The 25,288-nt window shown below is 37.1% G+C and overlaps 1 protein-coding gene across 5 annotated transcripts in view; it reads left to right on the top strand.

Moving 5' to 3' along the window:
- The window catches only part of ANKRD28 (ankyrin repeat domain 28), a 118,315-nt gene that overhangs the window by 61,345 nt on the left and 31,682 nt on the right, over nt 1–25,288 (top strand). For 4 of the 5 annotated variants that reach the window (XR_011698318.1, XM_071561030.1, XM_071561032.1 and 1 more), the window contains exons 3-8: nt 5,105–5,183; nt 14,132–14,202; nt 16,994–17,194; nt 17,907–17,994; nt 21,061–21,203; nt 22,275–22,487. Coding sequence is in view for 4 of the 5 variants with exons in the window: in XM_071561030.1 (XP_071417131.1) it covers nt 5,105–5,183; nt 14,132–14,202; nt 16,994–17,194; nt 17,907–17,994; nt 21,061–21,203; nt 22,275–22,487 (795 nt within the window). In the remaining variant the exon portion in view is untranslated. Of the gene's footprint in view, nt 1–5,104; nt 5,184–14,131; nt 14,203–16,993; nt 17,195–17,906; nt 17,995–19,285; nt 19,420–21,060; nt 21,204–22,274; nt 22,488–25,288 lie in introns of those variants that run through there. The other variant, XM_071561031.1, reaches the window with a different exon arrangement.

Below are 25,288 nucleotides of genomic sequence, written 5' to 3'. Positions count from 1 at the left end.
AGAGATCTGCTTCCAAAAAGTATGTTAAACAAAATTAATTAGAAATTTGTTAATTTCTGACATTTCAAAGTTCTGAAAATTGGCTTAAGAAATTGTGGGAAAACTGGTGGAAAAAATCCAAAAGAAATAGCGAGTCAATTACACTCCAAGTAGAGTAGGGATACAAAACTTATTTGTTACAGAATTACAAGTTTTGAGAGCCTAGTACTTAATCTTTCTCTTCTTGTTTCAGTTCACTAATTTTCAAGTTCTAGTTACGTGTTAAGGCACTGTGGTGATTGAACATACTTCTGAAGAGTTGGTGACCTGAATTACAGAGTAAAGTACCTACAATAAATTTTTGAGAAGTTTAAAGTTGAAATGTGAGCACCAAATACGTAGATGTGTTCTTTTTTGTGTGGAGGAACAAAGAAATTTAGTTAAAGTATACAGTTATTCTACCTGACAAAATGATAATTCTAAAACCTGTAGCCAAATCTGCACCTATAGTTCTATGTTCTGGTGACCCCAAAGTGCAGCGCTGGGACTTCACACAGGGAGAGGCCTCTGTGGTGCTCCACACTGTCAAAGAATTGGGAATACTTCTAATCATGTTCTTATACGTTATCTCTGAAAACCAGCAGGAGTTACACATCCTGCTGGTTGAGAAGTCCTGTCCCTCTCACTGAACTGGAAAATTCTACATTTTAAAATGGTTTCATGTAAAAGGAATGTTTATTAAAGCTACTACAGGGTGTGTTGGAATTGAAACTTGTTCAAGATTTATGATTGTGTTTTTAGGGTTGATTTCTGACAGGAACAGATGGCACTGGAAGCAGACAGTTGACAAGTCATACAGCACAAAACACCTATTAAATGATATTTTGTAAGCGTGATCATGAAATATTGGGAGTATTTTAAAATGTTATTGCAAAATGTGGTTTGAAGACCAGATAGACTAAAGAGGAGCTTTTATGAAGGGGAAGCTGCATTCAGGCTTTTCAAAAACATATTTTAATTCGAAGATTTCAGATCTGTAGATTTGAAGTATTTGAAGGGCAAAATGAATTTTATAATATACTCTTGGGGAAGCCATGGTCTGGTTATGGCAGTCTTTCTGGATATGCATGGGATAAGAAATCTGTTTTTAAGGCATCCACCTCCTTAAGACTCTGTAGTTGTAAGTACTTACTCTAAATCAATGGCTGAGATAGAACCCAAACCGGGAATAAATTGCTGTATCTCAAAGGACATTTGCTACTTTAAAAAGAGGTAGATTTGAAACCTGTGTCTTTAAATTAACACAGATTTATCCACTGTAGAAGTTTTGATCCCTGAAAGTGAAGCAATTAAAGCCTCTGGTTTAGGTAAAATGAAATAAAGGTGGGGCCTTACCCTTGTTCTTGGTTAGTAGAGTTTATTAAGGAGCTCACAGTACCACTGTCCATGTCACTTGATTCCAAATTTAGGTTTAACGGGGTCATAAGGCTTTCTCTGCATTTCTCATATTGTTATCCTTATACAAACTCCTGTGCAGAGCAAATGTTTGGAAAAAATGGTAAATGGAAATACTGCACATTGAAGGATTATTTATTTTTCATGTCATACAATCCAAAGGTGCATATAAATATGATGTTGGGGTTTTTTGTGACACAAAACTGTCATTGTGAAAGCTGATTCCTTAAGGATTGAGCCCTTCTATTGCTTTTTAGTTTGTTGACAGTGTTGACCGATATCTGGAATTAAACTTGGGAGTTTCTTATTGGGAATACAAAATCCTTTGTTGTTTCTACTGGAAACAGGTTTGAAAAACTTTAAAGTTGTTTCCAACTATGTGAAACCTGCCTAATACAATTAGATCTGTTTCCTTACTACCATTACAGCTAATTTAGGGTTGTGATAGTCTGATTTGCCTTGCAGATTTTTGAACTGGAAAATGAAGATGGCACAACACTTGCTTTTCTGAGTTGTCAAATACTGCCACAATACAGCGATAGTTGGAATTAAACAGTACCAACAGTGTTAGATTTGACATTCTGCATAGCAGTGGCTTCTGTATACAAACCCCTTCTCTATTGACACTTTTCTTTTAATGTAATTTAAATTTATGAAGCTCAGGGAAGAATACCAGAGTCAGAATTGATATTAGTATGATGTATCAGTGCTGCAAGATGTCTGCTTCCAAAGTTCCTTGTTAAAACTGAAAGCTTTCGTAGTGTTATTAAATATTATCCTTCGTATGCAGTAGTTTGCAGATGAAATTTGTTCATCAAGTAATTACTGTTTGCTAATAAAAAGTAGTTGGTCTGTAAAGCAGTGCTGTTGGTAGCATTTAAAATACAGAATTCTTTCATTGTAATCAGATTTCATTTATTAAAATTAATTAATAAAATGTAAGACTTCACATGGAACAAAATGAGAATTTTCTTTTATTGGAAGCAAAGACTTCTTGTGAGAGGTTGCTGAATGCAGCATTTCTGCTTTTGCAACAGGTTCTGAAAATCAGGTTTTTAAATACCAAACCAAACATTTTCACACTGAGAGGTTAAATAAAAAAAAAGTTGTTTGGAAATACATGAAAATGCGAACTGTGGAACTGGAGTGGGAAAAAAAGGTCAGGGCTTCTGTCAAAGCACCCTCAGCATGTGGAATATTTGTGGTCATTCAATACCCTGGGGCTTGAGATTGTTGAAATGCCAAACTCTGGAGCTTACCCAGAGGATGACAAGCTGTGGGTGTCCCAGCAGGGCTGCCCTGGTGCTGCTGAGCAGGGACATCGCACACCTCCTGCACAGGAACACTCCCAGTTTGTACTCCCTGCTGCAGAACTGGGAGTTGGGCTTTCGATATTTTCAAAGTGTCAGCGTAAGAACAGCAGAAATATTTGCATGACTGAAAACTCACAGCTTGGAAACAAGAGTAGTGGAGTGGAAATCTTGCTTGTGTTCAAGCTGATTTGTGTTCATATCGTGGTTTCAGGATGCTCAGTGGATTTCATCAGGAGAGGTTGGATTTTTTTGGAGAAGCATGTCTGAAATTTATCAGATATTTGGACCTTGGATGTTTCAGGAAAATGTATTTAGGGCTTGGTGATTAGTGTATTTCTAGACAAACAACTCCCTTCTGTCCACTGTTTTATTGAAGATTTCTGATTCATTCTGTCTTGGTTACTTGTATGGCTTCTGTCACTGAGATGTTAAAAACTGAAAAACACAAACCAAAGAAACCAACAACACAAGTATGATGAAAATTTTAATGAGTTTTGCCCTTTTGATGAGGAGTGCAGTTTTTGCTCATATTCCTGTGTAAATGCTGTCTCTACAGAGAAATGTACTCATGGCTCATTGTATTTTCTCTAATTCTGTGATGAAATTGCAGACAGTAACTATCGTACTCATTTAATTTCTGTGTTCCTTATTCTGTAGTTTACAGGCTCTTTAGCATTATCAACCAGGCTTCAGTATTAGCTGCCTACAGTAGCTTTGCTTCTCCATACTGCAGGAATAAAAACTGATTTTCATTAGTGACTGAGCTTTGAACTGGAGAAGCAATTTTAATGTGTATTGCTTTTCTTTTTCCCTTGTGCTTCCAGGGTTTTCCCCCTGGCCCCCCAAGATTGCAAGGCCTTGGTGACAAGGGGCTGTCTTTTTTTATCCTAGATGTGTAATCTGTGGTTGAGACAAACTGGCAAGAAGTTGGTGAGGGGCATTATGTGGTGTTAGTGATAAGGAGGTACTATTGATTCCTTAGGGTGCATCAGTGTCAGCTCAATTTGGAATGACTCATGTCTAAGTCAAAAAATTTTGTTAGCAAATATGGGTAAGACAGTAAACTGTGTAGTCCCTTTTTCTGAGCAGGGACTAAACAGGGAGTGGGTTGTTTTGGAGCAAGGGGTTGTGTGTGTGATGATGTTTCCTTGAAGGGGGTGAGTTGAATGTTCTAAGTTCTGAAGTTGTCTTTCGTGTTTTAGAGGGACTTCTTGGGCCTCAGCTTCAGTTTTGCTATCAGATAATTCGTGCCATGAGTTCTAGTTTTTTCTTTTATGATGCCAGCTTTCAAGTAGGGATTCCCTGAATAAGGTTATTTTTAGCAAGGGAGAGGAATGCTTTTCAAAATAAAATGTCAATGAAAAATGTGTGTTAATTTTATGATAGCCATGACACAACTGTTGAATTAATAGCAATGTCTTGTGACTTAAAGTTTCTTGCTGCACATAATCTTATCCCTCGCCCCCAATGTATTTGAAACTCTGCTAAAGATTTAGACATCTAAATAAAGCTGAGACCAGAACCAGGATGCTGACTGATTATCTGTCTCTTCCCTGATGTCTCAGCAGCCTTCCCTCAGAGAGCAGGCTGGTTGGTTCTTGTTCATTCTTATCTCTCACTGTGATAGGATCTTATTTTTCTGGTTAAGCTATAAACTGTTGCAGGGGAAATGACACTGATCCTGAAAGAGTTGAGAGATATTTTGTGTAATCTTTCAGAAGAGAATATTCATCAATATTTGTTGTGTATGGCTAAGATTGATCCCTGTACCTTCAAAAGGATGTTAGGTCAGCCTGGATTAATTGAGTGATGGGTGTTACTTGCATACTCCAGGATGGTTTTTTGTAAAAGAAATTGCACCCTGCCTTGTCTTTGCTTATTTACAGAAAACAAAACAGTTGAAACTGGGTTTCAGTATTTTTGCCCCTATGCAGTCCAACTTCTTTTCTATTTTGTATTAAAATAACTTCTGAAACGAGCTTTAAACTTCGCAAAGAAAATGTTTCTCACTAATTGTTGCTAATGACATGATACATCATTTTAACAGTGTAGGACAGGCTCAAGTGCATGGTGATTTATAACTGATGGGTTAATCTACAGATGTGATGAGTGTCTGCCAATCTGTCCATGTCAGGAAAACAGTGGTTGACTGTGTAGGTGTTAAGAGCCCCTTAGGGAGAAGCGTGATCGTCTTAGTAAATGTGACCAATGTCTTGAGGGTAATTACGTCTTTTAAAATATGAAATGTATAATACTTGGAAGACTCACTTTTATGCAGTGTTTTTTCATAACATAGAAAATGCTAAAACATACTTTTTTATTTTAAATAAAACCTTTTTTCCCCCCTCTTGCCACAGGATAATGAGAAAAGGACCCCTTTACATGCTGCTGCCTATCTGGGAGATGCAGAAATTATTGAACTACTTATTTTATCTGGTATGTTCTGTTCCTGTTAATGGAAAAAAATAACTCTATACACATCCAAAGAAGTATTTATGTACATCTTAGTCTGTGTAACTTTCATTGAGATATTTAATGTACTAAGAAATTGAAGATGTTTTTACTGAAATTTTGAGTTCCAGACTTATCAGTGTTATAATACTGTGTGGTTCTGCTCTAAGATATTTCTTTGTAGAAAGCTTTCTCAGTTATAGCTATTTTTATTTGTAGCTTGATCAGCTTTCAATAATTTAACTATTTTAAAGAAGGAATAGTATATATGTATTAGGTAGATGTTAGCAGCATTGCTTTGGTTCTGAAATGGCCTTCAGAAAAACAATTAAATTTGAACATAGAAGGCATCCAGAGTTGGTTGTATTGTTTTAAGTATCTTTGCCTGTTGACTTATATGCACAGAGTATAACTAGGATCAAATGAAAATGTTAAAATATCATCTTTCCCCCCCTATTTATTCCTACAAAGACAAATTGCAAGTTCTGTAAAACAGTATACTTTGGCTTTTTAAAAAAAAACATAGAAAACCAAGAAACTAAACAAAAAAACTGAAGCAGAACTTCATGACTGAAGTACTGAGTTGATTGGCTTTGATCTTGGACAAACTTACCCATCAGGTAGCTTGAGGCTGAATTCATAATATGGAGCTTCAGGCTTACATCGAAAGATTAAAAGTTCTAACAGTCCCATAAAAGTACTTTAATTTTCAGTCTGCTTAATTGCATACCTAACTTGTGCAAAGCTGGCCATTTTCACCCCCACCCCCATCAACCCTTAATAGCAAATTTTGCTTTAAGGAAATGCCACTTTTAAAATTGTAGGAGTAGTTTCCAGACTTTCAACTGAAATTGCCAGGCATAATTTAATTTGTTATAATTTTAGAAAGATGTAATATTTTCATTATATATATTACTTGTACTCTGTATTATTATCTATACAATTAATTAATATTGCATTATTTATATTTACATATCTATCTTACAGAAATGCTCTATAGTGACAATTTGTCCTGAAAAGTTCAGTTTTGAAATGGTGAATGGTTTTAAAATCTGAAAAGGTGCTGCTTTTCCCTGTCAAGAAGAAAAACAAGTTCTGGTGCCTCTTAAAAATGTATAGTGACCCTTTTCAAAAACTAACAATGTTATAAACTTTGTAAAGTTATACTCAGCTACTTCTCAGGGTGAATCTTCTTTCTGTTTTGGGTGAATAGAGTCCATTTACCAGAACTGTGATTGAAGAAAATAGCCCTCTCTTGGGCACAGTGCTCATGGGAAGGAGAGAGATTCTAGTGCAGATAGGAATGAAACAAGACCCTGCCTGGGGGGTGGCAGCAGGGGAAGAAATGTTAGTCGTGCAATTGGGACACAGCATGAACAGTCCACAGCTGAGCAGCGCGGGGAGGAGTCGCTGTGGGGTGCTTCAGTGCCTGCAGATTGTGCAGGAAGACAGGGAGGAATTGGCACGTCTCAGATAACTTTTATTTAATGAAAATCAAGATTTGGTTACAACAAAACTGCATTAGATGGTTGCAAATCAAAAGCTTTGAAAGCTGTGGATTGCATGGGCAGTATCAGTCCAACCTTGCCTATGCTCAAGTGCTGTGCTATGGACTTCAGTAACATGTTTTGCCTTGCTGTAGAGGCACAGCCTCCCGAAAGTCTCTCACAGGTAGGTATGAATTGTCGACGCATTTGCAAGTGAATGAAGAGGAGCATTAATTAATTGCAGGATGAAAGTTGTGTCTGAGTGTTCAGGCTGTGCTGTATTTGGGTACAAATTGGTGTATTACCGGCTTGCAAGTGGTGGTTTTACACAAGCCTCTTAAACTATACTCTTTAAAAAATGGTCACCAATTTAGTCTTCCTCATTTCTGAATGCTGGATTTGAACTCTTTGTGGTTGGTGGAGTGTGAGCTTTCAGCTGTATCAGAAGTGCTGAACCAGCTGCTCCTCTGAGAAATCAGGTCTAGGTGTCTGAAAATGCACAAGCTGGGATTTGTCTTTTAATTGGAAGGCAGGGAACAAAGGTTAAGTGTTTCTGTCCTCTCCATTTCATAAAGATAGGGAAAATTCATCTGTTGTGTTTCAGCTGGAAATAAAATGTCTCCTTTGAGACAAATGTATAATGTTACATTTTGCCATAATAGATGAGCATTAGAGAGCAAATAGAGAATGTGTTACTACAGAAAGGTTTGCTGTGTTGCAAGACCTCTTTTTGAACAATGAGAAAAGTAGTTTGTTGAATAAATCACATTTCTGAATGAGCATCTCCTCTGTGAAGTAAACATGTAACAATTGTGTCTGTGACTTTGATGGTCCTATTGTAACGTATCTGCACAAGGGATTGAATTAAGTGCAGACTACTTTCATCCTAGCATTTCTCACCTTGTGAGAGCTTATCTTTATAGCTTGCAATGTCCTCTAACATAGCTTTGCTGAAATGTTACTGGGAACCCCTTTACAGTTTTCCTGCTGTGCAAGTATCCTATAAAGACTGTTTGCTTTGATGTTTTTGTTCCTTCTTCAAACCGGACCTCAAAATTACTGAAGTCAGTATTAATCTTTCTACTGCTCAAAGTCTCTTACCTGATTCTTTCTCATTATTCTCTATTCTTAAAGTGTTATCATATGTTACCTACACATTTTTTTAAATTAGATTGGAACATTTTACATCCTGCTCCAGGCGATCCATCTTGCTTTCAAGTGTGTATTTTGGATCGTATGTTGCTGTCACTGTCTTTATATTACCTTGCTATAGACCTAAGCAACCCATATTGCACATTCTGAACATATAACTGTGGGAACTTTTTTGCAGACTTTTGTGGACTAAGTTTCAGTCCTAGAATTCTTACTTCGTTTTTGAATTCTTGAGACATTTTCCCACAAACCTTAAGGTTGCTCTGTGACCTCTCCTGTTGTAGTCTTTCACCTGGGAAGGGACCTGAAGGTGATGGTTTGGAAACAGGCTCCAACCCTCAAAGAACATTGCCTCAGTGGCTCCAGTTTGGGGCTGGACAATTGGATTGCCTTCTGGTTTTTATTTCGTGTCAGTGTTTCACTGGACACTTAAAAACTTGTCCTGAGGATGTGAATGTCTTACCAACAGATTGTGGTACCCCTGTGGTCTGTGGAAATCTAAGTGTTCAAATCATGTCTCAGTGTTAGACTGCAGCTTGATAAACAATTAGGATTCCTAAATTTGTTAAGTAGAGAGTTGACCAGTAAATAAAAAAGAGGCATGAAGATGATTGTTTATAGCATCCAGAAGAATGGAACAGAAGTTTGTATTTTAGTCACTTGAAAATTGTAATTTAGAAGCTTTTTTTTTTATTAGTTTGGGAAGAGTTGTAGCACTCATCACAGTTGTATTTTTATGACCTGTGTACAGCTCTGCAAAGGGCAGTTAAATGTCTCCCTGACATCCGATCCCGTCACATCTCGGAAGCTAAGCAGGGTCAGCCCCGGATTAGTACTTGGATGGGAGACCTCCTGGGAAATGCCGGGTGCTGTAGGTTCTAGTCCTGAGGACTTCAGTGTCACTGTCCAAGCTCTCTCGGCCGTGGCAGATGAACCTCAGGACTTAAACGGTGGGGCCAGTTCCGCGCACGCTGAGCCTCACCTAAAATCCACTGCACAGGCTGGAAGGGCACACCCACGTGGGGAGAGCCCTTCCCAAATCTTCGTTCGCAAAGTTTGGCCATACATACAGCTCTGCATCCTGGTACACAAATAGATCTGACTACTTTGCATAATTGCACTGACTTTAATTGTTTAAATGATAGCAAATTACTGAAAATTAGAAAACTGTAATATTTAAGTCTTAATTAACCAAATGTCCAACTTCCAGTTCTTTCCAAGAAGCCCTGATTAAAAAAATCAAGCCCTTTTTAAGTCCTGAATATGAACTGTTTTTGAAGAGGCTTCTTGATTTATAAAAACACCCCATTCTTTCTGTTTATCCTACAGTTTTTAATGCCAGCAGAGTCTCCTCTCCCAGGAAGTGACATGTGAGAAGCCAAACAGATTAATGTGATCACAGAATGTGTTCTTGTGAATACTAACTTTTCCCACTTGTTTTCTCTGAAATACCCTGCAGACTATTATTGCTTTTGCTGAAATCAATGTAATTCTTGAAAATCAGCATTTGTATTGTCAGTTGTTTTCTTTGAATAGATTTAGTTACTCTATTGTATTGATATTTAAATACTAAAACAACACATTTCTGTTTGTTTAATGCAAAATTTTCTCTGCGTGTAGCTCAGCTTTACATGAGTGTGGTCAAACTCAGTCTCATTAAGGTTTGGCAGACCACAACTTTGTTTTCATTGGGGTCAGATGGAAAATATAAGAATCTTGCTGATGCTGGAAAACTGTCATTATAGTAATAGCAGATTTTGGAAGATAGTAAAGACCTTCCAGTGTTACACCACTCTACCTGTGTTTTTTTCCTCTGATTCTGAAGCTATGCGAGTAGCTCAGCTGTTGAAAGGCCATTGCTGCAGAATCCCAGCTGCATGAGCTGCCTTTGTTTGGATTACAGATGTACCCACACACTGAAGGCACTTCACAGGGGCTCCTTTTACACTGGCTGTATCTTTCGGCCACTTCCTTTGCTTTTGACAGCGATGTTGGCTGACGTTTTCTTTTTTTAGCTTTCAAAATGTCCCCCTGGCAGCAGTAACAGTCAGTTCCTGTGAAGAAAGTAGTTCTGATGCTCTTTGAGAGAGAAAATTAAGCTGACTTAGGAAAAGGTAGAAGCATCCAATAGCTTGAAGAGTCAGAGAATCTCCTGTTGTTCTCTAAAGCTGGAGGAGATGGGGGCCGAGATGTGGCAGAAGCTGTTTTTAAAGGAAATGAACTTCTTATACTGATAAATAAATGAAGTTCTGGAAGGATGGCTTTGACTTGATTGTGGGTTTCCTCTCTTTTGAGGCCAGTGTATCTCCATGTGTTTTTTTGGTTTTGTGGAGTTGTTTTGGGAAGTTTTTGTTTGTTTGTTTCTTAAACAACAAAAAGAAATACTCTTACTGAAGAAACGTCATTGTGGCTGGTCAAAAGATTCCAATGCTGTTCCTGTCAAATTCTTTCTCACTATTTGAGATCTTTGGATCCTCTACTGTACTATATTTAGCTTATAAGTAGCAAGCAGCTTTCTCTCAATTAGGTGTGACTCATTATTTTTGCAGCAATTGTTTTGCAAGTACGCAAGTTTTCAATAGGAAATTGCCCTCAATCTCTACTGCTGATTGTTGCAATTCATATCTCCAATCTTTTACTTTAAAATCTCCTTCTGTATCTCCTCCTGACTGTTCACATATTTTTCTATCTAAGGAAAAGTTTTCTTCTCTATTTATTCCTCAGTGTAGTCTGAGAATTTCTACTTGCCAGCTTAAGTGCTTCCAAGGTAATTGTCTCCAGATAAAAGGGTGTATCATTTAAAAGGAAAAACTTCTGAAGCTATTACTAGCTGTTAGTAACTTAATTAAGTATAATCTAATTACAGTAGGACTGGTGGTTACTCTCAGTGATTTATACCTGAGAGCTTCCTAATTTCTGCAAAGCTTATTCCTAGAGTTATTCCAGTATACTAGTTGTTAAAGTTTGTTAACTGTCTTAAATGCACTGTGAAGATCTTGTTTACATCTTTTCCTCCCAAGTAAACATTTCAGAGCTTCAAATACCTCGTGTCTGTATTGCATAATTGAATGAAAACACTTTCTCTTTCTTTGCTTATGTTATGATATTGTTCAGTCCTAGCACATCTTGTACAATAACAAAGGAAAATACCATCCTTGAAAGTCTAAAAATACAGACTGCAAACAGAACAGTGGAAGGCAATTCAGTACTTAAGTCAGTACTGTGAGCAAAGATGAAAATGTCTTGTCAGTTCTGTTGTATTTCTTTTCTGGATCTGTTTTCAGCTAGTGATGCATAAGTAATGCAGCCACTGCATTCATTGGTCTGCTGAGGACATTTACAAATAGGAAGAGTTCTGGTGCAGAGGAGTTTGGGGCGGGGGAGAGTTACAACAAAAGATCTTTAGAGAAACACAGAGTTGAAGTGAGAGACATGGCTGTATAGTTGTATGGCACTTCATGAAGGAGGGGGGGTGTGGTCGCTCCTTGCAGCATTTCCTGCCAGTCATTCCTTGCCTGTCTCTTCAAGAGATGGCTGAGATGCTGCCTTTTACTTGAATATAAGAATATGGACACCAAGCCAATGGGAGTGCAGAAATACATGGCCAGGAATTAGTGGCTAATGGCACATTTAAATGTACAATTAATTGCCAGATACAAACTGATAGAATTAAAATCTCCAGGATCATTCTGTAAATCAGTGTGTGAATTCAGTTGGAAAATGGCCCTCCTGAAAAATAAATATGCCAGAAGTAATGATCACTGAGTTTTTCACTAGCTTCTGTACTATATTTATTAAATAAAAGATGTCTTTCTAATTGTCAGTCTTGTGAATGCAACTTGACAAGACAAAATGTGAGATTCAGGGATTAGGGAAGAAAATTATGTAATACTTGCATCTCTCTCACTCTCCCTACATCCACCTTTTGCAGAGCAAAAGTCCTGCCTTTATATTTGCCTAGATGTGCAAACTTACTAGGCTGTACTAGCAAAATGGGTAAAGAAAGAGATGAACTTGTTGAATGTTTTGGTTTACTGCACCAGTGTAGAAGAATAATCTGGTTTTTTGTGGAAGGTGCAGATTTTAGGAGAGCGTCACTTACGTGATTAGTTCTTAAGGTCAGCTTGAATATTTGTGTTGTGATATTGTAAGTTCGATCTGTCTGTCAAGCCCCCTAATCCTTTTCCTGCAAATTCTATGTCATTAAAAGAATTGAAATATAAAATTTTTTAAAGTAAACAAATGAAATATTTGAGAAGTTTTAATAAACATGTTCAGACAGGCTGCTGAAGTCTGGAAGATCCAGTGTGGTAGGTGGAAGTTTTTTGGGGTTAGGTTTTTTTCTGTTTTGCACACTGGGAGTTGAGATACACAGTACTGTGCTTTGAAAGAGCAAACTGCTGCTTAACTGGCATTTGAAATGTAAGAAACACCCTGGTTAACACGTCAGCAGGTTGGGCTTCATGGAGATAATATTTCCTTGACAGTGTAGTGCGGTGAGTTACGCACAGACACGTGTTCAAACTGTCTTTCAGCAACTGCGAAACAAATCACCTGAAAGCAAAAGTTATTCTGTAGAGGTGTGATATATTTTTGGTAACATTTACTTGCAATGGTCTGGAGTAGAGCTTTACCACAGATAATCAAGGCTGTAAACTCCCTCACTGTTGCATGGTGGGACTGAGAGGTTTGAGGGATCTTCATGACCCATGCAGAGCGTGTGAAGGGGGAGGGAGGAGCGGTAACATTTTCCCTAAATCATGTGCTAGGGAGTAAAGAGCAGCCTAGAGAGGGAGTGTGTCCTCACATGCAAGGCTGTTTGGAGAAGCTCATTTATGAAATTCAAATCATTTTTGGCAGCATGGCTTCATAGAGAAATTTAAAGGCAAAGAATCTCTCTATAAATTGAAAATTACTCTTTTGGTTAAGGTCTCTAGAGCTATAGATCTCCCAGTTCACACAGTAATAATGCATATGTGTTTTTTGGCAGTACATTTATTCTGATTATTGCTTAAAAACTGTCTTTCAGTATAACAATTTTGCAACTTCTTTGAGAGATTGTTGTGGAGGGAAAAATCAAGCTTGGTGGTTCTTTTAAGTCCATCAGAGATTTAGATTTGTTGTCAAAAGTCAACTTTCTTTTTGTCTTTTGTCAGAGAATCTACAATTTTATTTTTCTTTGTATTTGAAAAGTTAGCTTATTTTAGAGTCTGTAACATACTTATTTTTAATTATGGAATGTGCTAGACCTCAGCTTTCTTGTTTCTTGGGGTAGAACACCACAAATGGGATGGAGAGCAGATGTTGCTGTGTTGATTTTTGTTCTTTTGAGAGGACTGTGTTAATTTAGATATCACTTAACATTTCTTTAGGCATTTCTTTGGCTAATGCCAATTTCCTTACTTTCATGTGTTAATTTCTTTTAGTCTTAGCAAGTGTGATTAACTTACCACTGGGAAAAGGTTTTGTACAGTATCTTTTTGTATTTATTCTGGTGCAGTTTTGAAGCTGTGTGTTAAAAGTAGCAGAAATGTCAGTAAACTCCTTATCTGAAGCCATAAATACTGCTTGGACTCTAAGCACGTTTTCACTTTAGCTGCAGCTCAGGAACTTGCCCCTTCTTTGGGGTGGACACGTACATTTCTCCCTTCTGAAGCTCATGGTGCTTCCCCTCCGTATGTGGGTGGATCTGACCTGACTTTGAAAGTCTTCATTCCTTGATTGTTGGCTAGATGTTAAGTCAAGTGGAGCTTGGAGTACCAATTTTGCTCTTATTTTTGTCTCCTGCTAAAAACAAAGTGTGGCCAACAATTACCTGGAAGGCAATCAAGAATTACAGGTTTTGATTACAGATTTGTAATTACAGAATTACAATCAAAATATATTAATTACATTCTCACTTACTGATCATTACTTCACTATATTTGTGATTTCATTCATCACTTGCTGTCTTTTGGGAAGGATTGCCAAAATCATAAGACATTCCTGGTGACTTTTAGAATCCTCAAATTCTCCTTTTTCTGGAGTTCTGTGCAGAACTTGATACAGTGCGTTATGTTATGGCACATGATGTGATGCAGTACACCATTAGGTCCTTAGGATGTTTGACAAAAGCAGATATTTATGGTATGGTGAAGTCTCTTAAACTTTTGTTAGATTGTGGGAGTATCCTTCAAATGGACTTGATGAGTCTAGAATAAGTAACTTCCAATAGTTCTATCTCTGTTCTTGAAAATATTTCAGTCATCCTATAGATATATTTCAAATGTCTGTTATTTTTATTTTTTGTTACAGGAGCTAGAGTTAATGCCAAAGACAGCAAATGGTTGACTCCTTTACACCGAGCTGTAGCATCTTGTAGTGAGGTATGTTGCTTTTTGTGACTGCTTTATTTTAAACTAAGGCATCTCAATTTGTCTTGTCCTTTTTTTAAAAAGTGAAACTACTCCAGATGTTTGGAATTGCAGAACAGTTTTGCAAGTTTGTGTAACCTATAAACTTAAAGTTCTCCACTTTGCTCTCTGCAACTTCCTTAGCAGAGGATTCTGCGCAGTGTTTTCAAGTTCAGTTTATTTCTCCTAGAATGGTTCAGCATAAGGGAAATAGAGATAAAATAGGATTTAGTAGAGCTTTTACAGCATCATCTTTCATTTCTTGGGGTTTTGTACATGTTTATCTGTTCAGGCATTGAAGAAATGAATGGTTCTATAAAGGCCTGCAAATGTCTTTTTTTCCAAGTCATTAATTAATAACAATGGTATTGAGCATGACTTTCAAAATTATAGTGAAATGTAGAATGTTTCTTGAAGTCTACCAGTTTATTTGTGAGAATATAATAATGTAAGAAATTAGTTTGTTATTGTTTCTCTATTGTGGTTGTCTTAATAAAAAATTTAAATGCCTGTAGAAGATCAAAACAAAGAAATGCTGAGCTTGTTATGTGGAAGAGTTTATGCAAAACTCTCTCCTTTGAGATCCTGAGTCAAACTGATGCTCATTTCAGTATCTCAAGTAAAGGTTTTTCACTAGTAAATTTTTGTTTAAGAAGATAGATTTGAATATTTTGGTTTTGACAAGTGTTGAAGTATTTGATCCATGAAATATCTAAACAAGCCTTAGTTCAGGTTTTGCTTTTGAGTTCCCTGGATAAATGGCAGTATTTTGTCACGAGCATTAATAGCCAAGTTATGTGGAGATCAGGCTATTCCAAACAGTGTTTGAAAATGAATCTTCAAGGGTGCCTTATTCCCAAATGCTGTTTGTTCTTGAGATATTTTTAGGCTGCTTGTTTGGGAGCTGACCAAAGCCCCAAACGCTGCATCCTTCTGAGCTGAGGAGCAGTCAAAGCTCTTGGCAGCAGCGGCGCTTGCAGAGGGGAGCCCTGCTGGCAAACTGGGCCTGAGTGGGGACTTCAAGAAATGCAGCCATGGTCGTATTTTTTAAAATAGTGGAGAGTTTTAAAGAAAGTACTGACCAAAGGGAAGCAACACATGTAAACCAATCAGATTGTTGACCCAAAGGCAATGACAGACACGTGTCAGAATTCTCTATTTATACACACAGTGAGTCATAAGAGCCCATATATGTGGTTGATATATGGTGGCACCACTTTCCTACTGGCAGACATGTATGGGTTTGGGGCATTGGATGAAAAGCTGTAAAGAAAAACCTTGATAATTATTTCAGTAAAACATCTGGACTTGTGAAGTAAGGACAGCTGCAATTTCACAAGGACATTGGAACATACACAATCGCTGGAATTACAGATTTATCTGTCAGCTGGTTCTGGCGACTCATGTCAAGACAGTCACATTTTAGGCCTTTATATTTTTGTACACCTGATGTATGTTGCAAATTTTAAAAAAAGATACCCTAAGTAGCTTCAGTAATTCTGCAATATTAATTAATGCCTATGTCCTTAAAAATGAGATACTTTTTTTATACTGGTATTATGGTGCCTCCTTCTGCAAAAGGGGTAATAGCTGTTCTAAAACTTCCTTGTTCTGATTATGGTATTTCTCAATACTTGGTTTTAAAAAGACAAGAGTTATAATATAATTAATTTTTTAAAGTGTTAAATTTGCTTTGGTTTCTGAGAGAATGGAAGAGCTATTCCATTTCTCATTTAAATTACAAGCCTGTGGTGCAGTATGTTCACTTAATGTTTGTTCCTATTTTCTTTTTTATTGACAGTACAAGAAATTCAAACATTTTAAATATCATTTATTATAATAGAAATAGAATCAAAAGTTACTTAGCATTCTACTCATAGCTGACAGTAGTACCTAGCTGTTGTACCACAGTGTAAATCAAAGTTTCTAGTAACAACTTATGGTAACATGTTCTAAATTCAAAGTGGTAATCAATTATTTGTGTGCTCAGTGACTGAGTTGGCAGGCACCAAAAGCAATTAGTGGATTGTGAGAAGGTCACATAGTTGATGTAAAATGCAATATTCATCATCATGTTGATATCACCAACACATTTAATTCTTTATACATTCCAATTGCCTGCACATATTTTAATGGGATTTGTCTGTCTTGCTGTAAGAGTTACAGTCTGATTTGTCAATTTTTCACAGCTTGTAAAGGAAATGAATAATCCTTTTGAGAGATGGAATTCAGTGCAATATTTTAAAACGGTTTTCAGGAGTTTTGCAACAGTGTATGTTGAAACTTTTTGTGACCATGCTGTGTTTTATCTGTGGTTTCTAAATGTGCATTTAATAATCTGTTCTTTTTGCCGTTACTAAAATTCGGCAGTTCAAAACTTTTGCTTGGCAGATTGATTCATGGTCATTATAAGTTCATAGTACTTCACTAATCCTTGGCAATAGAAGAAATTAAGGTGGTTTATTGAGCTTTGGAAATGAGTTGTGATGACAAAAAAAGTTGCCAAGTGGCTTAAGGAATTGGATAAAAAATTTAGAAATGGTTGATTTGGTGGAATCCTGTAGGGAATATATTATTCATGCTCACAAGAACATCCCCAGATTTGGATTTATGATGAAGTACAAAGCCCAGAGTGTGAGATTATGTTTGCAAATGAACAAATTGTAAAGAGTTACGTTCCACTGTACTGTCCTTCAATCTAAGACTGACATTTCAGATCTTTACTAAGGGACTTGTTTGGGGTTTTTTTTGTAAATGCTTTCAGGATGCTGTTCAGGTGTTGTTAAAGCATTCAGCAGATGTCAATGCTCGTGATAAAAACTGGCAGACACCCCTCCACATAGCAGCTGCAAACAAAGCTGTGAAGTGTGCTGAAGCTTTGGTGCCTCTCCTGAGCAATGTCAATGTGTCTGATCGAGCAGGCAGAACCGCCCTGCATCACGCAGCCTTCAGTGGACACGTCGAGGTAAAAGTTCATTTTCTTCTCTTGTTTTCCACTCATCATTCTGTCCCTCACATTTCTCATGATTAGTATTTGAATGTGTCTTTTGTATGCATTTCTGTACAGAACAGTTGTGGAAAATAAAATGTTACATCACTTATTTGAAAGGTTGTTACAGTATTCACTTTTTTTACAACAGAAGTAAATTTGCCGAGTTAAGAGGAGTTAAACTAGTAACAGTAAATTTAAAATTGAAAGACCAGGATATTTTTCTGTTCAGTAAATTGTGTGAACATGTGGAATGTGCTGTCTCTGAAATGTGGAGAAAATACATGCATTGAGCTCTAACTTGCCTAATATTGAAGCTTTGAAAAATGACTGCTGAGAAAATCCCATTAATTGTATATAGGTAATTGGACACACATTGGAAATAGGCTTGCTTTAGGCATTAGCTGTAGTGAATCCCTTAGTAATAAGCTGAAGATTTTAAAGATTCCACAGCTTTGCTGTATCAAACTGAGAAACGTTTGTGCTGACATCAAGTTTTGTGTTCCTTACAGTCACTTCATTTTTAGTGCCAAGGTGTGGCAGCCAGTTTTTTTTCAAGCTTATGGAGTATTAAAAAACCAGAACATTTACATGGAGAAAACCATGCATTTTTGTTTTCTTACATGATTTTCTTTTTTTAAGCAGTTTCCTTTCCCATTATGACTTGTCTTCTTCCCCTTTATCTTAGATGGTCAGCTTACTGTTGTCTAGAGGGGCCAATATTAATGCATTTGACAAGAAAGACAGACGAGCTATACATTGGGCAGCATATATGGGTATGTACATATTTCAGTTCATTACTATTGTGGTTGAAAAAAAAATCACCTTGTCTTTAGTGGGTTTACATATCTCTAGGAAAAAAACCTGCATTATAAGCATTGAGATTAGCTGTGTGTCTGCCAGAAAACCCTTAATAGTTTAGTTCAAGTTGCCTTGTAAATGTGTTTTATGTGGTGAGAAAAATCAATTTGTTGGAAACAGTACAGTAAGGTAAGTGATTTTGCTCTTTAAATAGGAGGAAGTATGTTCCTCAACCAGTGAGTCTAATCACAGGTGTAAAATTTTGCAGTAATGCTAGACAAAAAGTAAGGAGTTCATTCAAGGGTTATCTGAAACAGAGGATCATTACAACAACTCTGGGGATTGCATTTTAAAGAACATTTCTTCTCTGAAACTGCAAATTCTTGCCTTGCTATTCTTATTCCTGGAGCGGATAATTACTGTCCTCATGGTCTTGATGAATGCACTGTCAGTACTGCCAGAGTAATAATGTACTTCACTGTCCTTTATCAGACTTGGAAAGACTTGAATTATTAAGTGATCATCACAGCATTAGTGCTCTTAACTTACAACTTGAAGTTGGATGACATTGCACTTCAGGTTCTGATACCAGTACTTGAAACCCCAGAAGTTAAAGAACATTCTTCATTATTGATCCAACATGCTTTGCAATATTTTGCATTAGTGTTTTTATTGTACTTACATCTGCAAAGCAGTAACTGTGACAGGCTGTCCAACCACCTTACTCAAGGTGGTTATTTGCAAAATTTTATTAAAGGAAACTTGTGCATGAGATGGCAGAAATCTGACAAGTGTCAGTGAGAGGACTGAGACATTTTCTGGTTTGTGTTTGCCTAGATGAGAGAAAAGTCTTCTGTTTTTTCAGATAAGCTACATTAATTCTAATTTTTAGTTGGTGCTATTTCTTAGGCTGTTAACAGAAAATGTTAGAGGCACAGTGTTTGGGCAGAAAAATGTAATTCAGCGTATGTCAATCAACCTAAATATCCTTGTAGACAACATAGTAGAAAAGGCTTTTGAAAGTCTTGAATCAAAGAAAAAAAATTGTGACTCTCTTTCACAATTTAGAGCAATTGTGCATTGGTCCAATTGTTTGAAGAAAACCTTAAAAGCTTTTCCACCATGTAAAACTGACTACAAAATAAAAAAGTGATGCTTTTCGTCATTTTACTATAAATAACTTTCTAGGGTTATATCCATTGTTTCCCTTCCTTCCTGCTTTTCACCCGGCTCCATTGCTGTCCAGCTGCAATGCTGTGACTGAAATGGACTTACATTGCTGTGTGCTAGCGTGGCCCTCATTAGCACATCGGGATGTCTCTGCAGCACTTCTCACATCAAGTGCCTTGCTCTTCTGTTTGGGAGTCTTCCACTGATGGCTGCTTGTGTTTTCAATGCAGGTCAGGGGGTTTGGTGGGGGGTTTATCTTCTCTGTAAAGTTTTTTCTGCCACTGTTCCTTTCAGCGTCTCTATTCCTTTCACTACTTTCAGTATCTTCTGTATTTCTGTCTCATGTACAGCTTGTTTTCATTCTTGTTCCCACTGTATTTGAGTCAGAAGATGAGTATCATGTTTACATTTCTCTTCCCCTTCTTTCCTACAATATTGAAGTAGTTAAGAAGTGAAATATTGCAGCACTTCACATTGCACTGGTAAACTCTTACGGTTTTGATTGAGCTGGGTGAAATGGTGTTGTGTATGCTGTTGGGCATGCAGCATAAAGTAAGTATCATGGTGGCTGAAAGTTTATAAAACCGGCTTTGTCTGTATTCCATTGAGTAGACACTTCCTATTCAAACTTTTGCAAATTCTCTTAAAAAGTGAAGACCCTCAACTTCTTTATGAAGCCCTTAAGCTGAAAGCTGGATTTGATACTTTCTACTTAGATGTCTGACTGGATAAATATAAGCATAAGTATTCAGGATGCCCCTCACCACTTCTTTAACTGAGATAGAAGGGTGTGACTTGTAAGGCAAAACAAAGAATCTCACATCTGTGTGCATCAATTACAAAGGCAAAGCACTAAGTGTATCATGTTCTGTTGAACTTGGGTACCACTTTATTCAGCAGACTTTGTCATGATTATCCAAGTGCTTTCAGTGATGACTTGTTTGGCAATTAAATTAACAATGGAGCACGTATGACATTGTTTTGGTTACCCCATTTTCATGGCTTCTTAGCAGGCAGTGTCACAGCTGCCCACAAACCAGTGGAGAAGAGAAGCATGTGGTCTCAGGGTCAAAGCCCATCGCCCTTTGCAGCAGTGGTGTGGGGTCAGGGCCCCTGGCACAAAGCTGGCACTGAGAGCTACTGCCCACCCCTTCAGGGTGGGCTTCCTGCCCTCCCTTTCCTTTTCCACCTGAAACTTCCCCCTTGTCATCTCTTTCTCATGATTCCAACTCGACTCTTTCTCTCCCATTGTCTTAGGAGAGCAGTTGATGCTGTCAAAAGGCTTCAGTTCCTCAGAGACTGTCTGAGTCAGTCTTGAAAACAGAGCTTTGCTAAATCCTGTAATATTTGGTTCTACAGTTTAAGCACTTGGCAAGTAAAGATTGGAGGGGATATGTTTTATGTAAAAGTAGAATATTTTCTTCTTTTCATGTTTGTGTAATTTTTTCAAAGCTTCTGTGTAAGATTTAAAAATCTTAATGGGCATGTTTGCAATTGAGGTGATGGTGGAAATCTGACAGACACTGTCTTTGAGCTGTTAACATAAATTTGCAGGGAATGTTTAATAATTGCAAAGTTACTTTACCTTTCCAGTTCTGCATAAGCAGAAGACAAGATTGGTTTTTGAATATGCAAATTTATTTTTGCAGTGCAGGTGCTGTGATTGTTGGATGTGGTGTGTGGATATGGTTATTTTATGCTGCTTTTATAGTTCATGATAGAGTTAGAAAACAAGAACAGTTCTTTTACAGATTAGGTCCAAAAGAGCAATGCCTTGATCATGTTATAACAATTGTATAATTCTTAAGTTTGCAAACCTGTGCTGATTAATAAAAAATGATGCTTCATTTTATTTGTCTTTATTATTTTAGGTCATATTGAAGTTGTGAAATTACTTGTGACCCATACAGCTGAAGTGACATGCAAAGACAAGAAATCATACACACCCTTACATGCTGCAGCATCTAGTGGGATGATCAGTGTAGTCAAGTATCTTCTGGATCTTGGTGTTGATGTAAGGAAAATAAAACTAAGTGATACATGTTTTTTTATTGTTCGAAGTGTTCTTGTTAGTACTGTAGCACACTTTGTTTAGGGACAGGTTATGATACAGTGAACCCATGTGAATGAAGATATCTGGAAGTACTACTATTTCTGTTATAAAACCACATTCTCCCAGGTAACTTAAAAGCCTTGCAGATTTTTCACAATAATTTGAAAATAAATGAGTATTTAAGAGGGTTTTTTGTTTGATGCTTCTTGCTCTCAGTTCATTGGACTGGAAGTCAGGAAATAGGAATTCCAATCCTAGCTCTGCCACACAGTCATTTTTGAAGCGCATTTAATTTAATGTTTTTGCTTCAGTTTGTATAACATAGATGTTACTGACTTTCTAACACCTTATACGTTTTGGGAAATACTAAAAATTGTGAGAAACTTCAACACTACAGCAAGTAAGACCATATTAGTATTGAAATGCAAAATAAATTAAAATGCTCTAAAGTACCTGCACATAGAAAGTGTCTTAACAGTAAACTGTGAAACTGTGTAAGAAATCTACACTGCGAATCACATTTTAGTCTTGCAAGGCTGGAGATTGCAGCCCAAGTTCTTTATTGAGAAGTATATCAGGATTCAGTATAATGTTGTGTACCACAAAAATCTCCATTTTTATACACACCCACACACACACCCTCAAGAAAAAGTCTCTCTGACCCTCTGTTTTTAATAGAAGCTTGTAAATGCTGTTTTTATAGAGATCTGTGCTGTGCTATGCTTTGTATGTAATGTCCGTACAAACTGCCACTGTTGACATTTTTGGGGTGTGTGTGTTCTCTTAAATTGCACACAGGAAACTGATGTGGAGACAATTGGAGGAGGTTGGCTCACTCTTAAAGCAATCATGCTGTTCCCAGGGATGCACGTCTCAATCAGAATGCTACACCCAGAACTTGCTTTTAATTTCTGGTTTTAGAGAGTTCCAAAACGTAATCTCATGATGTGAGATTTTTCTTTGTTAGAACTAAATGCTGCATTAAATAGTTTTCTGCCTACTAACTAATCATGGTACTTTTTTCTCTGATAGATGAATGAACCAAATGCCTATGGAAATACTCCTCTGCATGTAGCCTGTTATAATGGGCAAGATGTGGTAGTGAACGAACTCATAGACTGTGGTGCTAATGTAAATCAAGTGAATGAGAAGGGTTTTACACCTTTGCACTTTGCTGCTGCATCAACACATGGAGCTTTGTGTTTAGAGCTTTTGGTCTGCAATGGAGCAGATGTAAATATAAAGGTAGGTGTATCCAAAGCCACCCATTCATGCATAAAGATGCAGAACGTCTTTATCAGAGGTCATTTCTTCAAAAATATTTTTATAACATATAGAGGTTCCCACTGAGAGGTGGGCTACTGGTATGAAAAGTACTGTTGTAAAAATGAGCCAATATGCTGCTTCATGAAACTTGATCAGAATCTGAAAACCTCAGTGGGATGTATTAAATAGCCCAAAAGGATAAACAGGAAGGATGACAGTACTGTCTGGTCAACCTTGATTACAGCTAAATGTCAGAATTCCATATAATTTGTTTTCCCTAGTCTAGCCATGTAAAGAAAAGCAAATAATTTGAAAAAATGCAAAATGACGTTTTTCTTATAAATAAGTAACATGAAGGAAATCAAAGATATTTTGAAGAAATGGCCAATTGCTGAAGAACAGGCTAATTGCTGGAGCAGTTGAAGGGCTGATATTGTATGATCCTAGAATAATTAGTCAGGCAGACTTGGGAAGGGTGTATTACAAATACAAATATAAGTAGATCAGGCCAATAGAAAGTCTTAACAGCTGGTGTTTTAATTACTCCAGCAAAACTTGGTAACTAGAACATATACATTTTAAATCTCTGCTTGGTCACAAGTCTTTGGTTGCAGAATATTTCTTAGAATCTAGTATTTTATATATATTTTGATATTGTAGGCAGAATTTCTAATACACACAAGCATAAAAGAAAACTATAACCTGTATCTTTTGTTGTCTTCTCCAGCTGGTAGTGTAAAGTCATGAGAAGTGAGACCTCCTGTTTTGTGCTACATTGATTTTTATTCTTGTAAAGAAAATTCAGCTGCATTCAGAAATATTTAGTGGCAATATCTGGTGTGTTGACAGGTTTTAGGCGAGGGGAAGTGGGAAACGGGTATATGGAATGAGGAGTCCAAGTGTTCCTTATGCAAAATGTCTAATTGCGTGAACTATCACCCACATGTGGTAGGAGAGAATTATCTGTCCTCTTGTTTCTTAAAACAAAACAGAAGAAATTAAAAATGAGCTTATTAGATTTCTGTTTGAATTGTGGCACAACCTGTTCAGGAAGTGAATGTTAGAATAGCTGACATTTCTGTTTAAAATCGTGATGCTTGTTTTCACTTCATGTAAGCAGTAATTTTCAAAGCAATTCACCCTGATTTTCAACTAACTAGTTCTAAAATACAATTTTATATTTATTGTTAGTACAAAACCATAACAAACTGAGAATTTGAGAGTACTTTAAAAATAAGGTCTTTGATGTGGAAAAATCTTAGATGTAGGTTCCTGCTCACTGTTACATATATTTAGATATATGGCTCATTTAATGAAAATGTACATAACAGTTGTGGAAAAATTCATGACCAAAGTGGCCTGCAGAAGTAAGGAGCTGTGTTACGGGGTTTGTTTCTAACTTGCCCTAAAATATCCAGGTCACAGTCCGCTTATTTTTGTTGCCAGCTTTCTTCCCTGCCTGGTGTCCCAGACTGGATATGACTGAGGGTTCAGTATTGCAGGGTTGGCTGACTTCTGTCCTATATTCTTGAAACATCATTTCTCAGAAACATGTGATCTGCCATGAAAATGATCCCACATTGTTAAATACACTATTGATTATATATGTATGTTATTTAGACAAGTAAGGACAAAGGAGGCCTTACAAGAAAACTGCTGGGGGACTTTGTTGAGGACATTCAGAGACAGGACAAGAGGGAATGTCTTCAAACTTCAAGCGGGCAGCATTAGATTAGATATTGCAGAGAAATCCTTTACTGTGAGGGTGGTGAGGCACTGCCACAGGTTGCCCAGAGAAGGTGTGAATGCCCCATTCCTGGAAGGCCACAGTGGATGGGGCTCTGAGCTACGTAGTCTGGTGGAAGATGTCCCTGCCCATGGCAGGGGCGTTGTAACTAGATGATATGTAAGGTCTCTTCCAATCCAAACCATTCTATGATTCTATGACAAATGTTTTCAAGCCAAGTGAATTTTTCTGTATGCAGGGCTGCAGGGGTTCATAACTTTATGTATATTTCTGATGTAGAAGAAAGAAGTGCGGAGGGCTCGATTTCAGAAAGAGCATTAGTAACTTTATCTGTAGGTTGGGGTTAATTAAAATGTATTGATTTAGTATGTATCAAAACTGTTAAGTGAAAAATTAGGCAAGTAGGGCTATGTAGAGATTTTAAGCAATTACAGCTTGATAACAGCATTTATCCTATTTCCTTATCAAGGTGTTTCCACTGTAATTCTGTCAATAGCATTTCTGTGGTTTTATACCAGTATGAAAGAATTTGGCCTGTAAATTTGCACCCAAAGGTGTGAACAGCCTTACTTTGTATATGAAAATTCATCACTTGCACTGTTGAAAAGTGCAAAAACTGAGGCAAAAGAAGATAATTTTCAAGTTGACTTCTGCTTCCCTGGAAAGATCTATAAAGGTAAACCTTGGATTTAATCAGAAGAGTAATCCCTAAAAAAATAAGAGTATGTTGTGTAGGTAAGAATAAATTGTGGAATTAAAATGAGATGGAATTAGAGCTTTCTTGCCAAGTATTTAGTGAAGCCAGTGTTCTGTTCTGTTTCCAAATAGTGAGGCTTAAGTTCAAAGTAGTTCTTAAAATGGTTATGAGATCTGTTTTTCATCTTAATTATCTTGCTTGTGTAAGCTGATGCAATAGTTTTCTCCCATGTGCAACTGGTTCTGTGTTGTTAGAGGTAACAGAGGGGTAATCTAGGTGCAGATTAGACAGTACTTTAGTGCACTTTCTGCTGTGGGTGACATTGAGGAGAGCAAA

The sequence above is a fragment of the Pithys albifrons genome, chromosome 7 (assembly GCF_047495875.1).
Source record: "Pithys albifrons albifrons isolate INPA30051 chromosome 7, PitAlb_v1, whole genome shotgun sequence".
Lineage (NCBI taxonomy): Eukaryota > Metazoa > Chordata > Aves > Passeriformes > Thamnophilidae > Pithys > Pithys albifrons.
This window is presented reverse-complemented; position numbering and strand designations above follow the sequence as displayed.